The sequence below is a fragment of the Onychomys torridus genome, chromosome 6 (genome assembly GCF_903995425.1).
Source record: "Onychomys torridus chromosome 6, mOncTor1.1, whole genome shotgun sequence".
Lineage (NCBI taxonomy): Eukaryota > Metazoa > Chordata > Mammalia > Rodentia > Cricetidae > Onychomys > Onychomys torridus.
Genome location: NC_050448.1, coordinates 106,762,919 through 106,778,503, shown reverse-complemented (window position 1 = coordinate 106,778,503; position 15,585 = coordinate 106,762,919). Strand labels below are relative to the sequence as shown.

At 43.8% G+C, this 15,585-nt stretch overlaps 1 protein-coding gene across 4 annotated transcripts in view; it reads left to right on the top strand.

The window, feature by feature from the left end:
* The window catches only part of Sgms2 (sphingomyelin synthase 2), an 80,726-nt gene extending 73,778 nt beyond the window's left edge, over positions 1-6,948 (top strand). For all 4 annotated transcript variants that reach the window (XM_036190664.1, XM_036190665.1, XM_036190662.1 and 1 more), the window contains exons 4-6: positions 183-336; positions 5,430-5,596; positions 6,199-6,948. In XM_036190664.1, coding sequence (XP_036046557.1) covers positions 183-336; positions 5,430-5,596; positions 6,199-6,402 — 525 coding nt within the window. In that variant the 3' untranslated portion in view covers positions 6,403-6,948. The remainder of the gene's footprint in view (positions 1-182; positions 337-5,429; positions 5,597-6,198) is intronic.
* The last annotated feature ends 8,637 nt before the right edge of the window (positions 6,949-15,585 follow it).

Here is a 15,585-nt window from a genome sequence, read left to right as displayed (position 1 = left end):
ATGTCAATAAACCCTACCAACATAATGAGGAGAACCTACTTGAAGGAGTTTCCTCTTAGAATATTTTTGACTTTTTATGTTAAAAGGAAAAACTTGATAAAAATCACAACCTGATGACTTTTCTAGCTGAAACATGACTTTGGGCATCTCGTCAACTCTCCTCTGTGTTTTGTGTCACTCAGCTCAATGGAGACTCTCAGGCAAAAATACAACGGATTCTCCGGTTGATTTCTGGCGGTGGATTGTCCATAACGGGATCACACATCCTGTGTGGAGACTTCCTCTTCAGCGGTCATACGGTTGTGCTGACACTTACTTACTTGTTCATCAAAGAATGTAAGTCATAGCTCATTCCTCACTGAATGGACGGCTGTGGTGGGTGGGTCCCAGGGCTAGGATGGCAGTTGGGAGAGAGACGTCAACTCAGTGCACAAGGCCAGCTTGGTCTACATAGTGAATTCTTGGCTAGCCAGAGCTATAATTTTTTTTCCAAAAAGGGAGATGGAGTAGAAAACAAATGAAATGATAAATATGTTGAAAGAAGACCACTACATTCTAAAGACAAAGCCAAGTGACCTTTGACTTACTCACTGGACACTTCTGTTCCGTGTGATTCCCAATAATTCACGTGTATTTCCTCGGTTTTATCCACATCCTTGTCCTATTTTATTCCGATGTCATCGTTTATATCATTTCCCAGCTGCTTCTCTGTAGTACTAGGGTATTTTGTGAAACATCTCATCCTTAAGAAACACACAGGCAAGAAACTGAAATCTCTTTCCATATCAATACACCAAGTTCCCATTATGTAAAGCCCTAATATTTTGTAGTAGCTTATTGTCTTAACATTTCTAGTAGTATACTTTTTCAATTCAATTGGTTGGTGTTCATTTGCTTGCTTGAAATGAGGTTCTGCTGTATAGTCCGAGCTGGCCTGGAACTCACAGCCCTTCTGTCCTAAGTGCTTTCCAGTGGCTCTTACTGATGGGACGGTGCTTTGCTCTTACTAAGGGGCCGTGACTGGTTCTCGCTGCCTAGCGGGCCCCCTTTGTGCCGCCACTTTCTGACTGTTGCTCATTCCCTCCATCCTCCGGAATGGCAATGCCTCCATGTTTGCATCGCTGTTGTGTGGTCCAAAACGCCATGCCCCGTGTTTCCAGAGCTTCTCTCAGTTCTCCTGGCTTGGCATGGACAAAAGAGCTTTGGGCATTGTCTCAGTTACTTTTCTCTTGTTGTGAAGAGACACTATGACCAAAGTCATTTGTAAAAGAAAGTTTAATTTGGGACTTGCTTACAGGTCTAGAGAGTGAGTAAAATCCATGACCATTATGGTTGGGAAGGTGGCAGAAGGCAGGCATAGAGCAGTAGCTGAGAGCTCACGTGTTGAGACAACACCCATGAAGAGGGGGGAGAGGGGGCAATGGGAGAGCACACTAACTAGGAATGGTATGGGCTTTTGAAACCTCAGAGCCTACTTGCAGTAACATACCTCTTTCCCTAATCCTTCCCAAACAATTCCATCAACTTTGGGTCAAGCATTCAAACACATGAGCCTATGAGGGCTGTTCTGATTCAGATAACCACAGGGACAGACCTGTATCCAGGAGCTCCCCATCTCTTGCTTTCCTCTCCTCTTTTGGTCTTTCATTACCCCAAACAGGTTGAGCTACATGTAGGGTTCTTATCACCTTTGCATTAAATGACCAGGCATTTCTGTGTCTATCGCTCATGTCAATACACAGTACATATTGGGGGGACAGCCTATATCATCTCTACACATGCCCCAGGAGATCCCCATTAAATTGAATTGCCATATTTCTAATACATAATTATTATGTGGTTATGACAGTGTGGTCTTTATAGTTCTAGTTTTGGCTTTTGCCCAAGGAAGTTCCATCCAGAGAGAGAGAGTCCATCATTTTCTAGACCAGAGGTGCACTCTCCAATCTGTGGCTCATAGGAACTTATAGAAGATGGGCGGGTAGGCACGGCATGTCGAAGTAAAGGCACTCTGCGCTCAAAAGCATGAAGTGGTGAAAAGAAAGCACCCGTGTCAGTTTATTCAATATCTAAAGAGCATGTGATATGACTCCCAGCTCACAGATAGTAATAGTTCTATGCCTAGCACTAATCTGAGCCCTTGGCACACTAGCTCTGTCGTCTGCCGTCCCTCTAGGAGGTGTTTCCCTCCACTTTCCTCTACCTACGTGTACAGGAAGTGACCTGGCTATTATATACAACTACAGTATTTGAGGAGTGGGTGCAGACTGAGTCTGACTCCAGAGATTGTGGTCTTAATTTCTTGGTTCTGTTAGAAATTTTAGAGATGTTTAAGCCGGGGCAGTGGCTCAGACAGTAAATGATTTGCTGTTGCAAAACATGAGGACCTGAGGTTGAGTCTCTGACACTCCTGTTAAAAACCGGACGTAACAGCTCTTGCCTATAACCCCAGCATTGGGACTATAGAGACAGTGTGGAAGGGGCAGAGGAGGTGTCCCTGGGGTTTGCTGGCAGCTAGCCTTGCTAGATCTGTGAGATTCCGGTTCAGGGAGAGACCCTGTCTCAAATTCAAACAATAAGACAAAGATCAACTGAGGAAGACATTTGACATTGACCTCTCTAGCCAGCCTACACACACACACACACACACACACACACACACACACACACACACACAGAGCGCACAAACGAAGGAAGAAACAAAGAGGTCAGTTCAAGTTGTCTGATCTCATGGGATTATCTAAGAATGTCTACTTATTGATAAACAGGGCATAGTTTGCTTTCTTCTTTCCCTTCAGAGCAAGAAGAAAGGCAAGTTGTGATTAATTCTGTACATGATATATAGAGGCATAGTTCCCCATGGCATGACTTTTTTTAAAGTTATATACATTTACATATGTATGCAGTGGGAAGAATTGTATTTTTTCCAACAACTTGTGTTACAAAATAAAGTATCAGATCTCCTACCTAATGTAAATTGAGCTGCATCCCCGGCCCTCTGTGTACACAGGACAGTCTGTGTTTTTACCTGTCCTGTGGTCACTGTCTAGTCGTACCTGTCTTGTTTCCCTGAGTAAGCAGTGGTTCCAGTGGTTTGGAAAGTCTGCTACCAGAAAAGCTACTGTTAGGCCAGGCAGTGGTGGCGCACGCCTTTAATCCCAGCACGCCAGAGGCAGAGGCAGGTGGATCTTTGTGAGTTCGAGGCCAACCTGGTCTACAGAGTGAGATCCAGGAAAGGCGCAAAGCTACACAGAGAAACCCTGTCTCACTCAAACAAACAAACAAACAAACAAACAAAAAACAAAACAAAACAAAACAAAAAGAAGAAGAAGAAGAAGAAAAGAAAAGCTACTGTTTATATGTGATTACTCTTCTGCCTTTGATCATTCTGGGCTCCTTCCTTGCTAGCACTCTTGTTGAGAGGGATTAAAATTCAGTTGGGAGAGCATCCTGGAGCAGGACCATTTCTTTAGTTAACATGAAAGAGTTTAATTGCACCAATATGCTCGTCCGAGCCTGGATTCTTTAAAAACTGTGCCTGCAGAAGACAGCACGGCTGTTAATACTAAATGTCTGACCTCATCAATGGACTTTCATGGTGCTTGCCACTGTGCTGGGTCCATTGTCTCTGTTTAATGTCCGCTCAGCTGGAGATCCCCCACAGACAGTGGGGGATCCATTCCTTGTCTTCCTTTCACTGGATGTTATCCCTGTGGCTGGAAGGAGTTGAACAAACAGGGTTCTCATTTGCCATTGTGATTTCAAAATAGCTTCTCCTAGCTGGGTATGTGCAATCCTCAGAGACTCAGGAGGCTGAAGCGGGAGGATTGCTAGTTTAAGGCTGGTTACATAGTGAGACGCTTTCTCACAACAATAAATAGCAACAAAACAAATTATCTTATTCTTGGTGGGGGGAGAGAGGAGAGTGGGTCGTGATCTCAGTGTGGTAACATCATAGAAAATGCATTTTCATGGAACACGCGGAGTTTCCCAGAATCCCTAGAACCCTACTGTCAATACCATCAGTGATAAAATAACCACATCAGCTTCTGGTGATTAATGATACAGAGTATTTCTAATGTGCCCAAACATGTTAACCTGTTAGTAAGTCCCCGATGACCTGTGTGGAGAAAAGCAAGTCAGATAGGAAACTTTGGGAGGGCGGGAGACCCCTGGAACTGCATTTAATGAGACCTTCAGCATTGTCAGGGTTACCTCAATTTTCAGGGTTCTAATGCGACAGCCACTGGACTGGATCTAGGCCCCCTTGAGGCCTCTTCTGGTATTTCAGTCCTAGGATTCAGTAAGCTATCTTGGAGATTTTAGCATCAGGATGAAGTAATTAAGTCATGAGGAAGAAATTGAAATGAGAGAATTATTTATAGGGCTATGGTTCTGCTTGGGAATCCACTAAACTGTAGCTGATTTACCAAGAATCACTTTGTGTACTGATAACGATAACTGATAACCAATTAGGCCATTGTCTGAAGTTTCGGGGATTGAGCCTTTTGCTCTTCAGACATTCTTTCACAATTGGGCACATGTGATGCTATGAACGTAAACGAAGTCTAACATGAAATTGATTCCAGTTTATTAGATCATTAAACTTTTATTGTGAACCAGTAAAGCTTTAAAAATGGGGGGGGGGGGGGAAGGAAGGGTACCAGATGGCCAGATAATAGGAATAGTCTGTTTCAGCCATGTCTTTCATGACCATTTACATGAGAAGGGCTTGGGGTTGTGACTGGCACAGTTCTCTCCCGGCTGGTCAGTGGCACGAACTTCTCAGTAGCCTCAGCAGGGGGTTAAATGTCAGCACAGGGAGGGCCAAGAAGCCAGAGCTTTCCGCTGGAGAGCTACACCATTGCTTTGGGCAGTGGTGCTATAAAATTGCTGAGAGGCAAATCTTGCTTGCCGCACTGACATTCCCCACCACAGATACATACCTGAAGAAATGAAAGTAAACTTAAGACCTCAGAATGCCCCTGCTTTTTCACTTTGCCCCCCTTATTTTCATAGAGCTTTTCTTTAGGACCCTACTATTTCTCTTCCTGGTAGGGTCATGCATGTGAGCCGGTATGAGCCAGTTCTAGCCAACCTAAACAACGATTCTATTGTCTTCCGTGCTTAATAGATTGTTGAAGGTGGGCAAGGCCTAGAATAGCTCTTGTTACCCACCAACCTCCTGAGAACGACTGCCATGTCTGCTGACGTGATCCCCTCTGCCCTCTCTACCTGGGCAAGCCGGGGCAGTTCATTGCCATAGTAGTCTCAATTGTCCTGCTTAATATTGGGACAATATTAAGATAGCTCGATGGGAGAACATTTCCTTAGCATGTGTAAAACCCTGGGCTGCCTCCCCAGCCAGTCAGTCGGCCCATGAGTCCATTCCTGGGACTCTTCACCGCCTCTGTTTTCCTGCTGTCCAGATTCGCCTCGTCACTTCTGGTGGTATCATCTAGTCTGCTGGCTGCTGAGTGCTGCCGGGATCATCTGCATTCTTGTGGCACATGAACACTATACCGTTGATGTCATCATTGCCTACTATATCACAACACGGCTGTTTTGGTGGTACCATTCCATGGCCAATGAAAAGGTGAGAGCAGTGAAGACCCTTGGGTGAGGGGTGCCCGCTGTGTGCCGGGGACCCACTTCCTCCGTAGATGGGGGTTTTAGAGCAGTGAAGACCCTTGGGTGAAGGGTGCCCGCTGTGTGCCGGGGGCCCACTTCCGTGGGCACGAACCCATGAACCTGGGATTAAGGTTCCCATGCTTTACTGACTGAGCCAGCACAGTCCTCTGCGGTCTTTACCTTCTTACATGCCGATCTAGATGCTTCCGGACACCTCAACCAAAACCTCCATCTTTCTTCTTGACTATGTTCAGCCTTCCGAGTTTTCCTTTCACTCCTCCTTGGCTCTTCTATCTGAACACAACACGGCCTGAAAATACTTCTTAAATGCCTTCCACATCTATTCCTGAGCCTCCTCTTAGAGAACTGCAGGCAGAGGTCTCATGAGCCACAGGGGGCAGGACATGGGGACCAAGGTCAAAGCAGAGCTGGGGAAAAGGCAGGACAGCAGTTAGTGCCATGGGTTCTCACTTCAGTTACAAAATAAATTAATCAGTGCCATTTAACTGAGAAGTCTCGGCTGCAGTCATAAACCTTGCCTCCTTTTATTTTCTCCACCTTTAACAGAACTTGAAGGTCTCTTCCCAGACAAATTTCTTGTCTCGGGCTTGGTGGTTCCCCATCTTCTATTTTTTTGAGAAAAACGTACAAGGCTCCATTCCTTGCTGCTTCTCCTGGCCACTGTCCTGGCCCCCTGGCTGCTTCAAGTCATCATGCAAAAAGTATTCCCGGGTCCAGAAGATCGGGGAGGATAATGAGAAGTCTACATGAGCCGCCGACCCGGCAGCAGCTTTCCTACCGGAAGAGTCCGTGCTATAACCAAAGACGCAGCTTCATGTTTATTTTCAGAGTACTGACTGGTGAATGACGTGGACCAAATTTTGTGCAAAAGATCGGAACAACGAATGAAGTATTACCTTTTGGCTTTTTTTTTTTTTTTTTTTAAATTCATCCCAAGAAATGTATATTTTCCTGCAGCTCTTCACTCATGGGTGACAGAGTCCCCCAAACTGGGATTTCAAAGAGGTGATGAAGAGCACACCGTGCCTCTCCTCATTCTTCCTCCACTTCCACATTCTTTCCAGATTTTGTTTTTCCCTTCAAGGTCAGAAGAGTTTGCTAATGTTTTGAATAAAATGTCTGGATGTGTACAGCTACTGTGTGAAAACAGGCAGTGATGGTGGGAGCAGGTTTCCACCACGAAGCTCACTGAGGGCATGCCACAGGTGGGTTCGGGTCAAGTGCACTTTGTTTCTGCCCTGTCTGGGGGGAGGTGGGGTGCTGTCTGGGATTTGCTTTGCTGCCCCCCCCCCCCAAATGCACTATGTATGACTTTTCCTCTTTTTTTTTTTTTTTTAACTTTTACCTGATAATTTTATTTTTAAAGAAGGGGTATCCCAAGGGGCGTGAGAGTGACACACCCAGGGTTTTTCTTGCACGTGGATTTTTCACTTTCAAGTCTCTATGGCAGTTACATAGGAAGCATGGGGCATTTCTGCTATCCATGTTCAAGGCTGCCTGCCTGGAGCCCAGGGCTGTTAACTGCACTAGCACAGGCCGCAAACACACATGTGAAGTGATGTTCACACTCATGGGGGACACAGTGTGCTCCCCTTCTAGCTTGGGCCCTGCTGTGATCACGTGCTTCTGATTGGAACCGAGAGAAACGTTTGGGCACAGTTCCTTCTTAGTTAATACTGTGCTTTGCAGGAAATGCAAGATGGATCCCAAAGGTTTACTGTTTCCTTGCCTTTTAGCAGGGTACTCCGCTCCTTAAGTACTCCAAGGACACACCCAACCACTGAGCAATTTGACTTCCACCCTGTGAACATGACACATGGTGCTGCACTTAAACATGCCATTGGCATCCACCCTCATCTACAACTACATAGGAGCAGGGAGCTAAGCATGGGGGCGCACGCCTTTAGTGCCAGCACTCGGGAGGCAGAGGCAGGCGGATTTCTGTGAGTTCGAGTCCAGCCTGGTCTACAGAGTGAGTTCCAAGACAGCCAATGCTGTTACATAGAGAAACCCTGTCTCAAAATAACCCACCACCACCAAAAAAAAAAAAAAAAAAGAACAGGGGACAACTATGTCTGATATTGAACAGATTTTTAAAATCTAGTGGGTTTAAGAATATCTGATTAAACGTGTCACTCAGTGCTATTGCTTCTTTGCATAATCCTGCCTTGATTTCTTAATGACTGGAAGATTAACTTGTGAAACTTCCAGTTAACGGTGGAAACCGTTCCCCGGTTACACACTTGTCAGCGAGGGAGCAGAGGGAGGTGAAGCCAGGTGAAAGGAGGCAGTCACATTCACAGTGATGAAATGGGATAGAGAACGTCCTCAGGTTTATCCTTATAAGCTAGTTGGCCTTGAGTTGTCAGAATTAAATTTTAAATTGCTTGGGAAAAAAGCACAATACAGATTTGTTCAGAAGGGCCATTGCCCTCTGGTGCTAAAATTCTGTGTATGTGTCCAGAATGTCTCTTTTTCTGTGCTACTGGGGAGGTAAAGGACAGGGCTCTGGATTCAAAGGCAAGAGAGTAAGACTCTCAAATCTGACCATCTTCACTGGAGTGGGAACCCTAAATGTCTTCAGCAGACTTTGAAATGCAAGGTTTTTTTCCAAGTATTTTTATTGAATAAACCAATAATAAATGCATACCCAGTTTATCTTGTATTAGACACAATTCTGTACAGTTTTCATGTGTCCATTTCCTCAACTCTGACCCTTAAATTAGAACAAAATGCTTACTTCGAAACACTAATTTAACTTCTGCATCTAATTGTGAGAGAATCATTCGGCACTGAAGCCTTTAGTCTGTGAATCTTTCATTGAAAAAAAAAAAAAAAACAACACCTGAGAGCCTTCTCCAGCTATGGCTAAGATTTCCTGTGTTTCTTCAATTGAGGAAATGCTTAAGCATTATTACATTATATGTTGATTGTTGGGAACCCTTGAAACAGTAAACCTTGCCTTTTAGTCAAATAATCCAGGCTGTAAAAAACAATACCATCACTTTCTAAAGGACTTTGAAAATACCTTTGAGTCTTGTGTGGACACTACTGTTCCCATGCTCTTTCTGTATTTGCTATGGCTCTCTCATAGATGCTGAGGGGGAAGTATGTGGCTTGAAAAAAAAAGAGGGATGCCGGGCGGTGGTGGCGCCCGCCTTTAATCCCAGCACTCCGGAGGCAGAGCCAGGCAGATGTCTGTGAGTTCAAGGCCAGCCTGGTCTACAGAGCAAGATCCAGGACAGGCACCAAAACTACACAGTGAGACCTGTCTCGGAAAAAAAAAAAAAAAAAAAAAAAAAAAAAAAAAAAAGAAAGAAAGAAAAGAAGAGAGGGAGATGTCCAAGTTTCAAGATGTGAAAGATGACCAAAATTCATTTCAATGTAGGAAAGCAAATTGGAGACTCAATCTAACATGCCATTTGGGATATAAAATGTAGACAATGACGGTGCTGCCTTTGAAACAGTAATTTTACTCTTGAGATGGTCTCATCTCACCGTGTAGCCCAGATGGACTTCCCATTTCAGTACTCCTGCTTCAGCCTCCAAAGTGCTGGGATTGCAAGTGTGTGCTCCCATGCCTACCCAGCCAAAGTGGTGAACTATTGCAGCATCTTTTCTTTGCCAATTAAGATGCAGATCTTGCCAGGCAGTGGTGGCACATGCCTTTAATCCCAGCATTCAGGAGGCAGAGGCAGGCAGATCTCTGTGAATTCAAGGCCAGCCTGGTCTACAAAGCGAGTTCCAAGACAGGCTACAAAACGACACAGAGAAAGAAACCCTGTCTTGAAAAAACAACAAACAAACAAAAGATGCAGATCTCACCTATTACCTGTGTTTTTGTGAGCCCATGCTTTTGGCTTTCCTGTGACATAGCACTTCTGGAAAATGTCAGTAATACATAACACACATACAACATGCTACGTGTTTGTCCTGAAGCTCTCCAATGGAGATGGAATTCTTTCAAACTTCAGTTTTTGAGCTTCTCCACTAGGTCCGAAAAAGGAAGCATCCTTGCACCCGTCTCTCCTGAGCTAATTGTGGCTGTCCATGGAGTTACTGGCAGCTCAGGAAGCAGGCTTTACTGAGGACAGAAGGCTGGCTGAGAGTCATCTCGTGACTTCTCTGGGCAGGTTTGTGGCCGGGAGTCTTTGCTGTATGACCAGTGCCTCCTAGTGGCAGCACATCGTGTCTGGGATACAAAGGCTGCTTTAAAAATATGTTTTCAAGGTTTTTGCAAAGTGTCTTTGTTTTTTGGCTTTTCGTTGTTCAATATTTTATTTTTTTGCCAAAATTCTCATGGAAAAGAAGGTATTTAAAAAACATTGTAAATCCTTCTCAAAGGGAAAGCCCTCAGAATCTGATCAAGAGAATTTGCTGGTTGTTTTTACCTCTGATATCATAATCATTAATGTCTAGTCTATAACTACCCAACTGTGTTTACTCCAAAACCCGAAGTCAACTGTCTTTTTTTATTTATGTGTGGAACTCACTTCATTTTTAATTAAAAGTTCATATCTTGTTCCATAAATATTTTAAACTTTTTGATATTGTTTTGGTTTTGTACTATAAAACCAATTAAAAAATTTAAGCTGGTCTTAACATGTTCACCGCTGTAGTGTAAGGAAGTGTGAGAAGGAATCTTTTAATAAATGGGTTTACATGTCTTAATCAAGTATAAGTTATATGTATTGTGTTGGAGCCTTTTCTATGTTTATGTGTGAGGATTTCTGATATTGTTTTTAATGCCATTGTGTTGCAATAATTTAGCCCCTTTGACTCATACGACAAAATGCATTTTATGAAGAAGTGCTCTTGAATTCGATATCCATATACTGAAAATCATGTCAAAGGTACCCAAAGATAAGTTTTTATACAGATAGACGCCTCATAAGCGCTGGTTTATTACTCATTAATATTACTGTACTGTGTTCATAAAAAATCATGAGTGACAAGGGTGGGTCACTGTAGAATTATTTTAAACTATCCTTTAAAAGAAAGAGGAGAAGGGGCTGGGGACTTAGCTCAGTGGTGGAGCACCTGCCTAGCAAGCGCAAGGCTAAGGGTTTAATCCTCAGCTCCAAAAAAAAAAAAAGAAAAAGAAAGGAGAAACTATAAGCTAATCTAGTTGCCAAGTTGGGATTCATTATTTAATTTACCTCCTATGCAATTAATGCTGCGAAGTGTATGGTTAATAAGTTACAGTATATTCACAGGAGAAATATTTCACAGGGTTTGAGAGGCAGTCAGTCGCGTTCTTTGGGAAATTTCCTATCCTGTTTCCATGTGTTAAGTGCCTTGTTGTAAAGTAAAGTTTAAGTCTAGAATTCATTATTTTCCTGACCTATATTTTTCATTATGATTATCTACTGTGTGCTGTTGTAATCATTTTATTAAATGCTTACATTTTAATCAAATATATGTCTTTCAGTCTCTTCTTTTATCTTTTTTTTTAAAAGGTTTATTTATTTATTATGTACACAGAAGGGGGCGCCAGATCTCATTACAGATGGTTGTGAGCCACCATGTGGGTGCTGGGAATTGAACTCAGAACCTCTGGAAGAATAGCTGGTGCTCTTAACCTCTGAACCATCTCTCCAGCCTATATTTTAGTCTCTTCTATCCACTACTATCCTTTACATTTTAAAAAGTTACTGTTGTGTGAGTGTGGGCGTGGGGTGGGGTGGGGGGTATGAGTGAGTGTGTGGGGGTGTGAGTGTGTGCATGAGTGAATGTGTGTGAGTGTGTATAGGTCAGAGGACAACTTTGTGAAGTCAGCGCTGTTCTCCCACCTCTCTGTGGATTTTGGGGATCAAGCCCAAGCCAACAGGCTTGCACAACATGCACCTTTAACCGCGAGCCGGCTCCTACGCTCTTAATCACTCATCTGTCACGTGGGATTTAAGCTGAAGTTCTGTTTTCCCTGTTGGTTTATTTTAAGAGAAATCTTACTGTTTGAAAATATGCTTTCTATCCTTGTGAAGACATTCTGGGAGGGATGTAGGAATATGACTTCAGTTGATGTTTACATTTTAAGTGCCTGATGGGCAGGGAAAACTAATTTTTGTTTCTGCTCAGAAGAGGAGGTGTGTACTTGGTTTCTGACCTACAGATGCCCGAAGCTGTATTTGCCTAATAAATACAGTGACATCAGCAGCCTCTCAAAAGACATAACAGTGTTCCTTTCCATTCGGAAGACTTGTTCTTCAAACACTTTAAAATGAGTTACTTGAAGGAACTATAAGTAAACTGAAGCTTATTATTTTTCTACCCATAGATATTTTTTAAATTTTTTTAAACTTTATTTAATGTGCATTGGTGTTTTGTCTGCATGTATGTGTAAGAATGTCAGATCCCCTGGAACTGGAGTTACAGACAGTTGTGAGCTGCCATGTGGGTGCTGGGAATTGAACCCTAGTCTGGAAGAATTCAGTACTCTTAACCCCTGAGCCATCTCTCCAGCCTCCCCACCCCCATAGATTTAAGGTTAAAAAAAATTAGATCAGTCATACACTCCAAGATTCACAGAAACGAACTCACTAGTCTCCAAAGACAAGGAGAGTCCTTTGTGTCCCCTGGTTCTGATGGAAATGTCACATCGGGGGCCCTAGGGTAATGACCCCAACTGGACTGCCTAGCCATTTCCAAGGCAGGTTTCAGAAGGTTGTTTTTGGACTCTCTGATGAAGATGAAAGCAGAGTTAGTAAAAAAACAGTCCAGTGGACGAGGTGGGGCTCGGTAAGACAGGAAGTCTCAGAGATGGAGCCCTTGGGTAGTGCAGGCTTTCTCCCTGGGCCTGCCTGGAAAAGATGATGAACGATCCACAGAGGTGGTGTGCCACATCGGCCAGGGTGGCTGGAAAGCTCATCCAGTGATGGCCACCCTGTTTGGGTGTCTGTGCTGATCTAGGATGTGGGACACGAGAAGCTGATGGGAACTTTTGTTCGTTGCACTGGGCGAGACAGGAGCTCCCACGTACAGGCTGATTGGTTCCTTTGTTTTCTTTGTAGGAAGCTCCTGGTGGGCTTCCTGTGGGGGCATCAAGGTCTCCCAGCACTTTCAGAAGTGCACTGGGAATGGGCTTTGAGGGTTAAAAATGTGCACCATTTCTAGTTGACTCTCTGCTTCCTACGTTCGGTTCAAGATGAGCCCTCCGCTTCCTGTTCCTGCTACCATGCCTGCCGCTTGCTGCTGCATCTCCCTCTAATGGCACCAGAAACCCAAACAGATCCTTTCTTCTCTGAGCTGCCTTGGTCATGGTATTTTCTCACAGCAACAGAAAAGAACGAAGACAGCTGCTAAGTCCTGTACTGAGAAATTCAGATCACTAACTGGGGTCCAGTTAACACCAAGTAGGGGCCAGGAAACGGGGAGGCAGTCACTTCCTTGGGTAGGTTGTCACTTGATTTTACTCTTGCTTCCTTTTGAACATTGTGTAGAACTACAGTTTCTTCCAAATGCATCCTGCCGTGGGCCCTCAGCATCCCTCTTAGTTTATGTTTACTGGGCATGTCAGAGATGCAAGGCCAAAGTTCAGAGTTACTTAATGGAGATGCAAACAATACCTATGTGGCATCCATCTTGACTTCCTCATTGTCCTCTGCTGTGGATATCGCTCTGTATAAATAAAGTTCTGATTGGCCAGTGGCCAGGCAGGAAGTATAGGCAGGACAAGAGAGAAGATAATTCTGGGAAGCAGAAGGCTGGAGAGAGACACCGCCAGCCACTGCCATGAAAAGCAACATGTAAAGACACTGGTAAGCCACAAGCCATGTGACAAAGTATAAAATAACAAAAATGGGTTAATTTAAGATAGAAGAAGTAGATAACAAGAAGCCTGCCATGGCCATACAGCTTCTAAACAATGTAAGTTTCTGTGTGCTTTCTTGGTTGGGTCTGAGCGACTATGGGACTGGTGGGTAAGAGAGATTTGTCCTGACTGGGCCAGGCAGAAAAACTCCAACAACAGTCCTCCACCATGTAAGTTAGGACACCAGGGAGTCCAAAGCAACCATGCTGTGACTTTGGCTGTTGCAGTGCCCATGTACTATTAAGCCCTTGGTCTCTGACACAGGAGTCCACACGAACTTGTTGGCTTTTCACACAGTCTTAGATACTTCACCAACATGACAGTTGGCACTTCCTTTACTTCTGATAAAACACATTTAGAAAAAAAAGCACAAAATTTGCATTGCTACCTGGGAAGAATAATGGATTACACAGTGTAATTTAGACAAATGGTTAAACAGTCTTATAAATGAAATAACCAGAGCCAGGTATTAGGGTGAATGCTGAAAGATCAGAGAAGCAGAACAAGCCATAGCCAACCTCACCTCACCAGTTCCTTACATGATCTCGTTTCCTCAAACTGCAAGCCTCTGAGTCTTCATCCAAATGGATCTCAGCTGAACTGCTGCTAAAAGCCTACAAGCTTAAAAGGACTCTAGTTCCTGGTCCTCATGCCTTATATACCTTTCTGCTTCCTGCCATCAATTCCTGGGATTAAAGGCATGTGTCACCATGCCTGGCTGTTTTCAGTGTGGACTTGAACTCACAGAGATCCGAATGGGTCTCTGCCTCCAGAATGCTAGGATTAAAGGCATGTGCTACCACTGCCTAACCTCTATGTTTTAATATAGTGGCTGTTCTGTTCTCTGACCCCCAGATAAGTTTATTGGGGTGCACAATATATCAACTACAAGACACCACTCTGTATACCTATAAAATGAACATTTAATTCAAATGTGGCATGTAGTAAGGCATAGAATTTTATATACAGACTTTTATATACATTCTTTAGGTTTCCCAAAACAGTGATGTAAGAAAGTCAAGGAAGAGGGGCTAACCAAGTTTCATGAGATGAGAAGGTTCATAAATGTTTCAGGTAGCCCTGGGGTTTTGTTTCCACTGACTGACCTTTGCTACCTTCCTGTCATAATGCCAAGACCTCAATCACAGCTTGTTTATTAAAGTCACATCTGGCTCCATTTCAAAGGGAGAAACTTGGCTTCTTGTGCAAAATGACCTCAAACTCAAGAGAACCCTCACATGTTCGAGCTCACAGGGCTGTTAGGAATAAAGCAGGGGTCAATCTCAGTGTCATAAATTCAAACTGTAAAAGCTCCTCTACCTGCTGTTGCCACATTTTTTAGACACCAATCTGATACAGGGGTTGTTTCCACTATATCTTTCCAGAAACTTAGAAAAGTGAGAAATTCCTAGAGTGGATTTTTTTCCCCTAATAAAATGAGAACTGTTCATTCAATAAAGTAATCTGTGTTTCACCCTAGCCCCGTTGCATCTGATGGTGGAAGAATGGCCATTTTATCCTGCTCTCTAGTACTTGAAGCTGTCTGGTGCCATGCTAGAAGCCGAGTTATGGTATCCCACTGCTGATCAGTGAGCTGACGTGAAAGGTTTGCTTACATATATTGAGACAAACACTAGAGACTTCAACCATTCTTCACTTGTCTTGAGGTTAAATTATATCAAAGACAGTAAGCTCGAAGGTAGACGTAGAGGTTAGAGGTCAGAGTGCACCACAATGGCTTTCCTAAATGAGGTAGTGAGAAGCCTGCTGCTGGAGCTGCTTAAGTCACAACTGCCCCGGCCGGGGGCCTTGTTCAGTATAATGTGCTTGTCAATATGCATAAGGCCCTTTGTCCCTTCCCCTGCACTTCACCCCAAAACTGCCTAAATTGAAAAAGATAAATGTAGGCACGCACCAATGGAGAAAGATAAAGTCGCAGGGGAAACTGAAAATGTCTTTAGACAGACAATAATGAAAACCTACAGGAAGCAACAAAAACAACCGAGATTCACTTTGGGGGCCAGCAAGATGGCTCCGCAGGTAAAGGGATGATCTGAGTTAGAGTCCTAGGACCCATGTGACGTAAAGAGAGAACTGACTCCCAGCTGATGTCCTCTGACCTC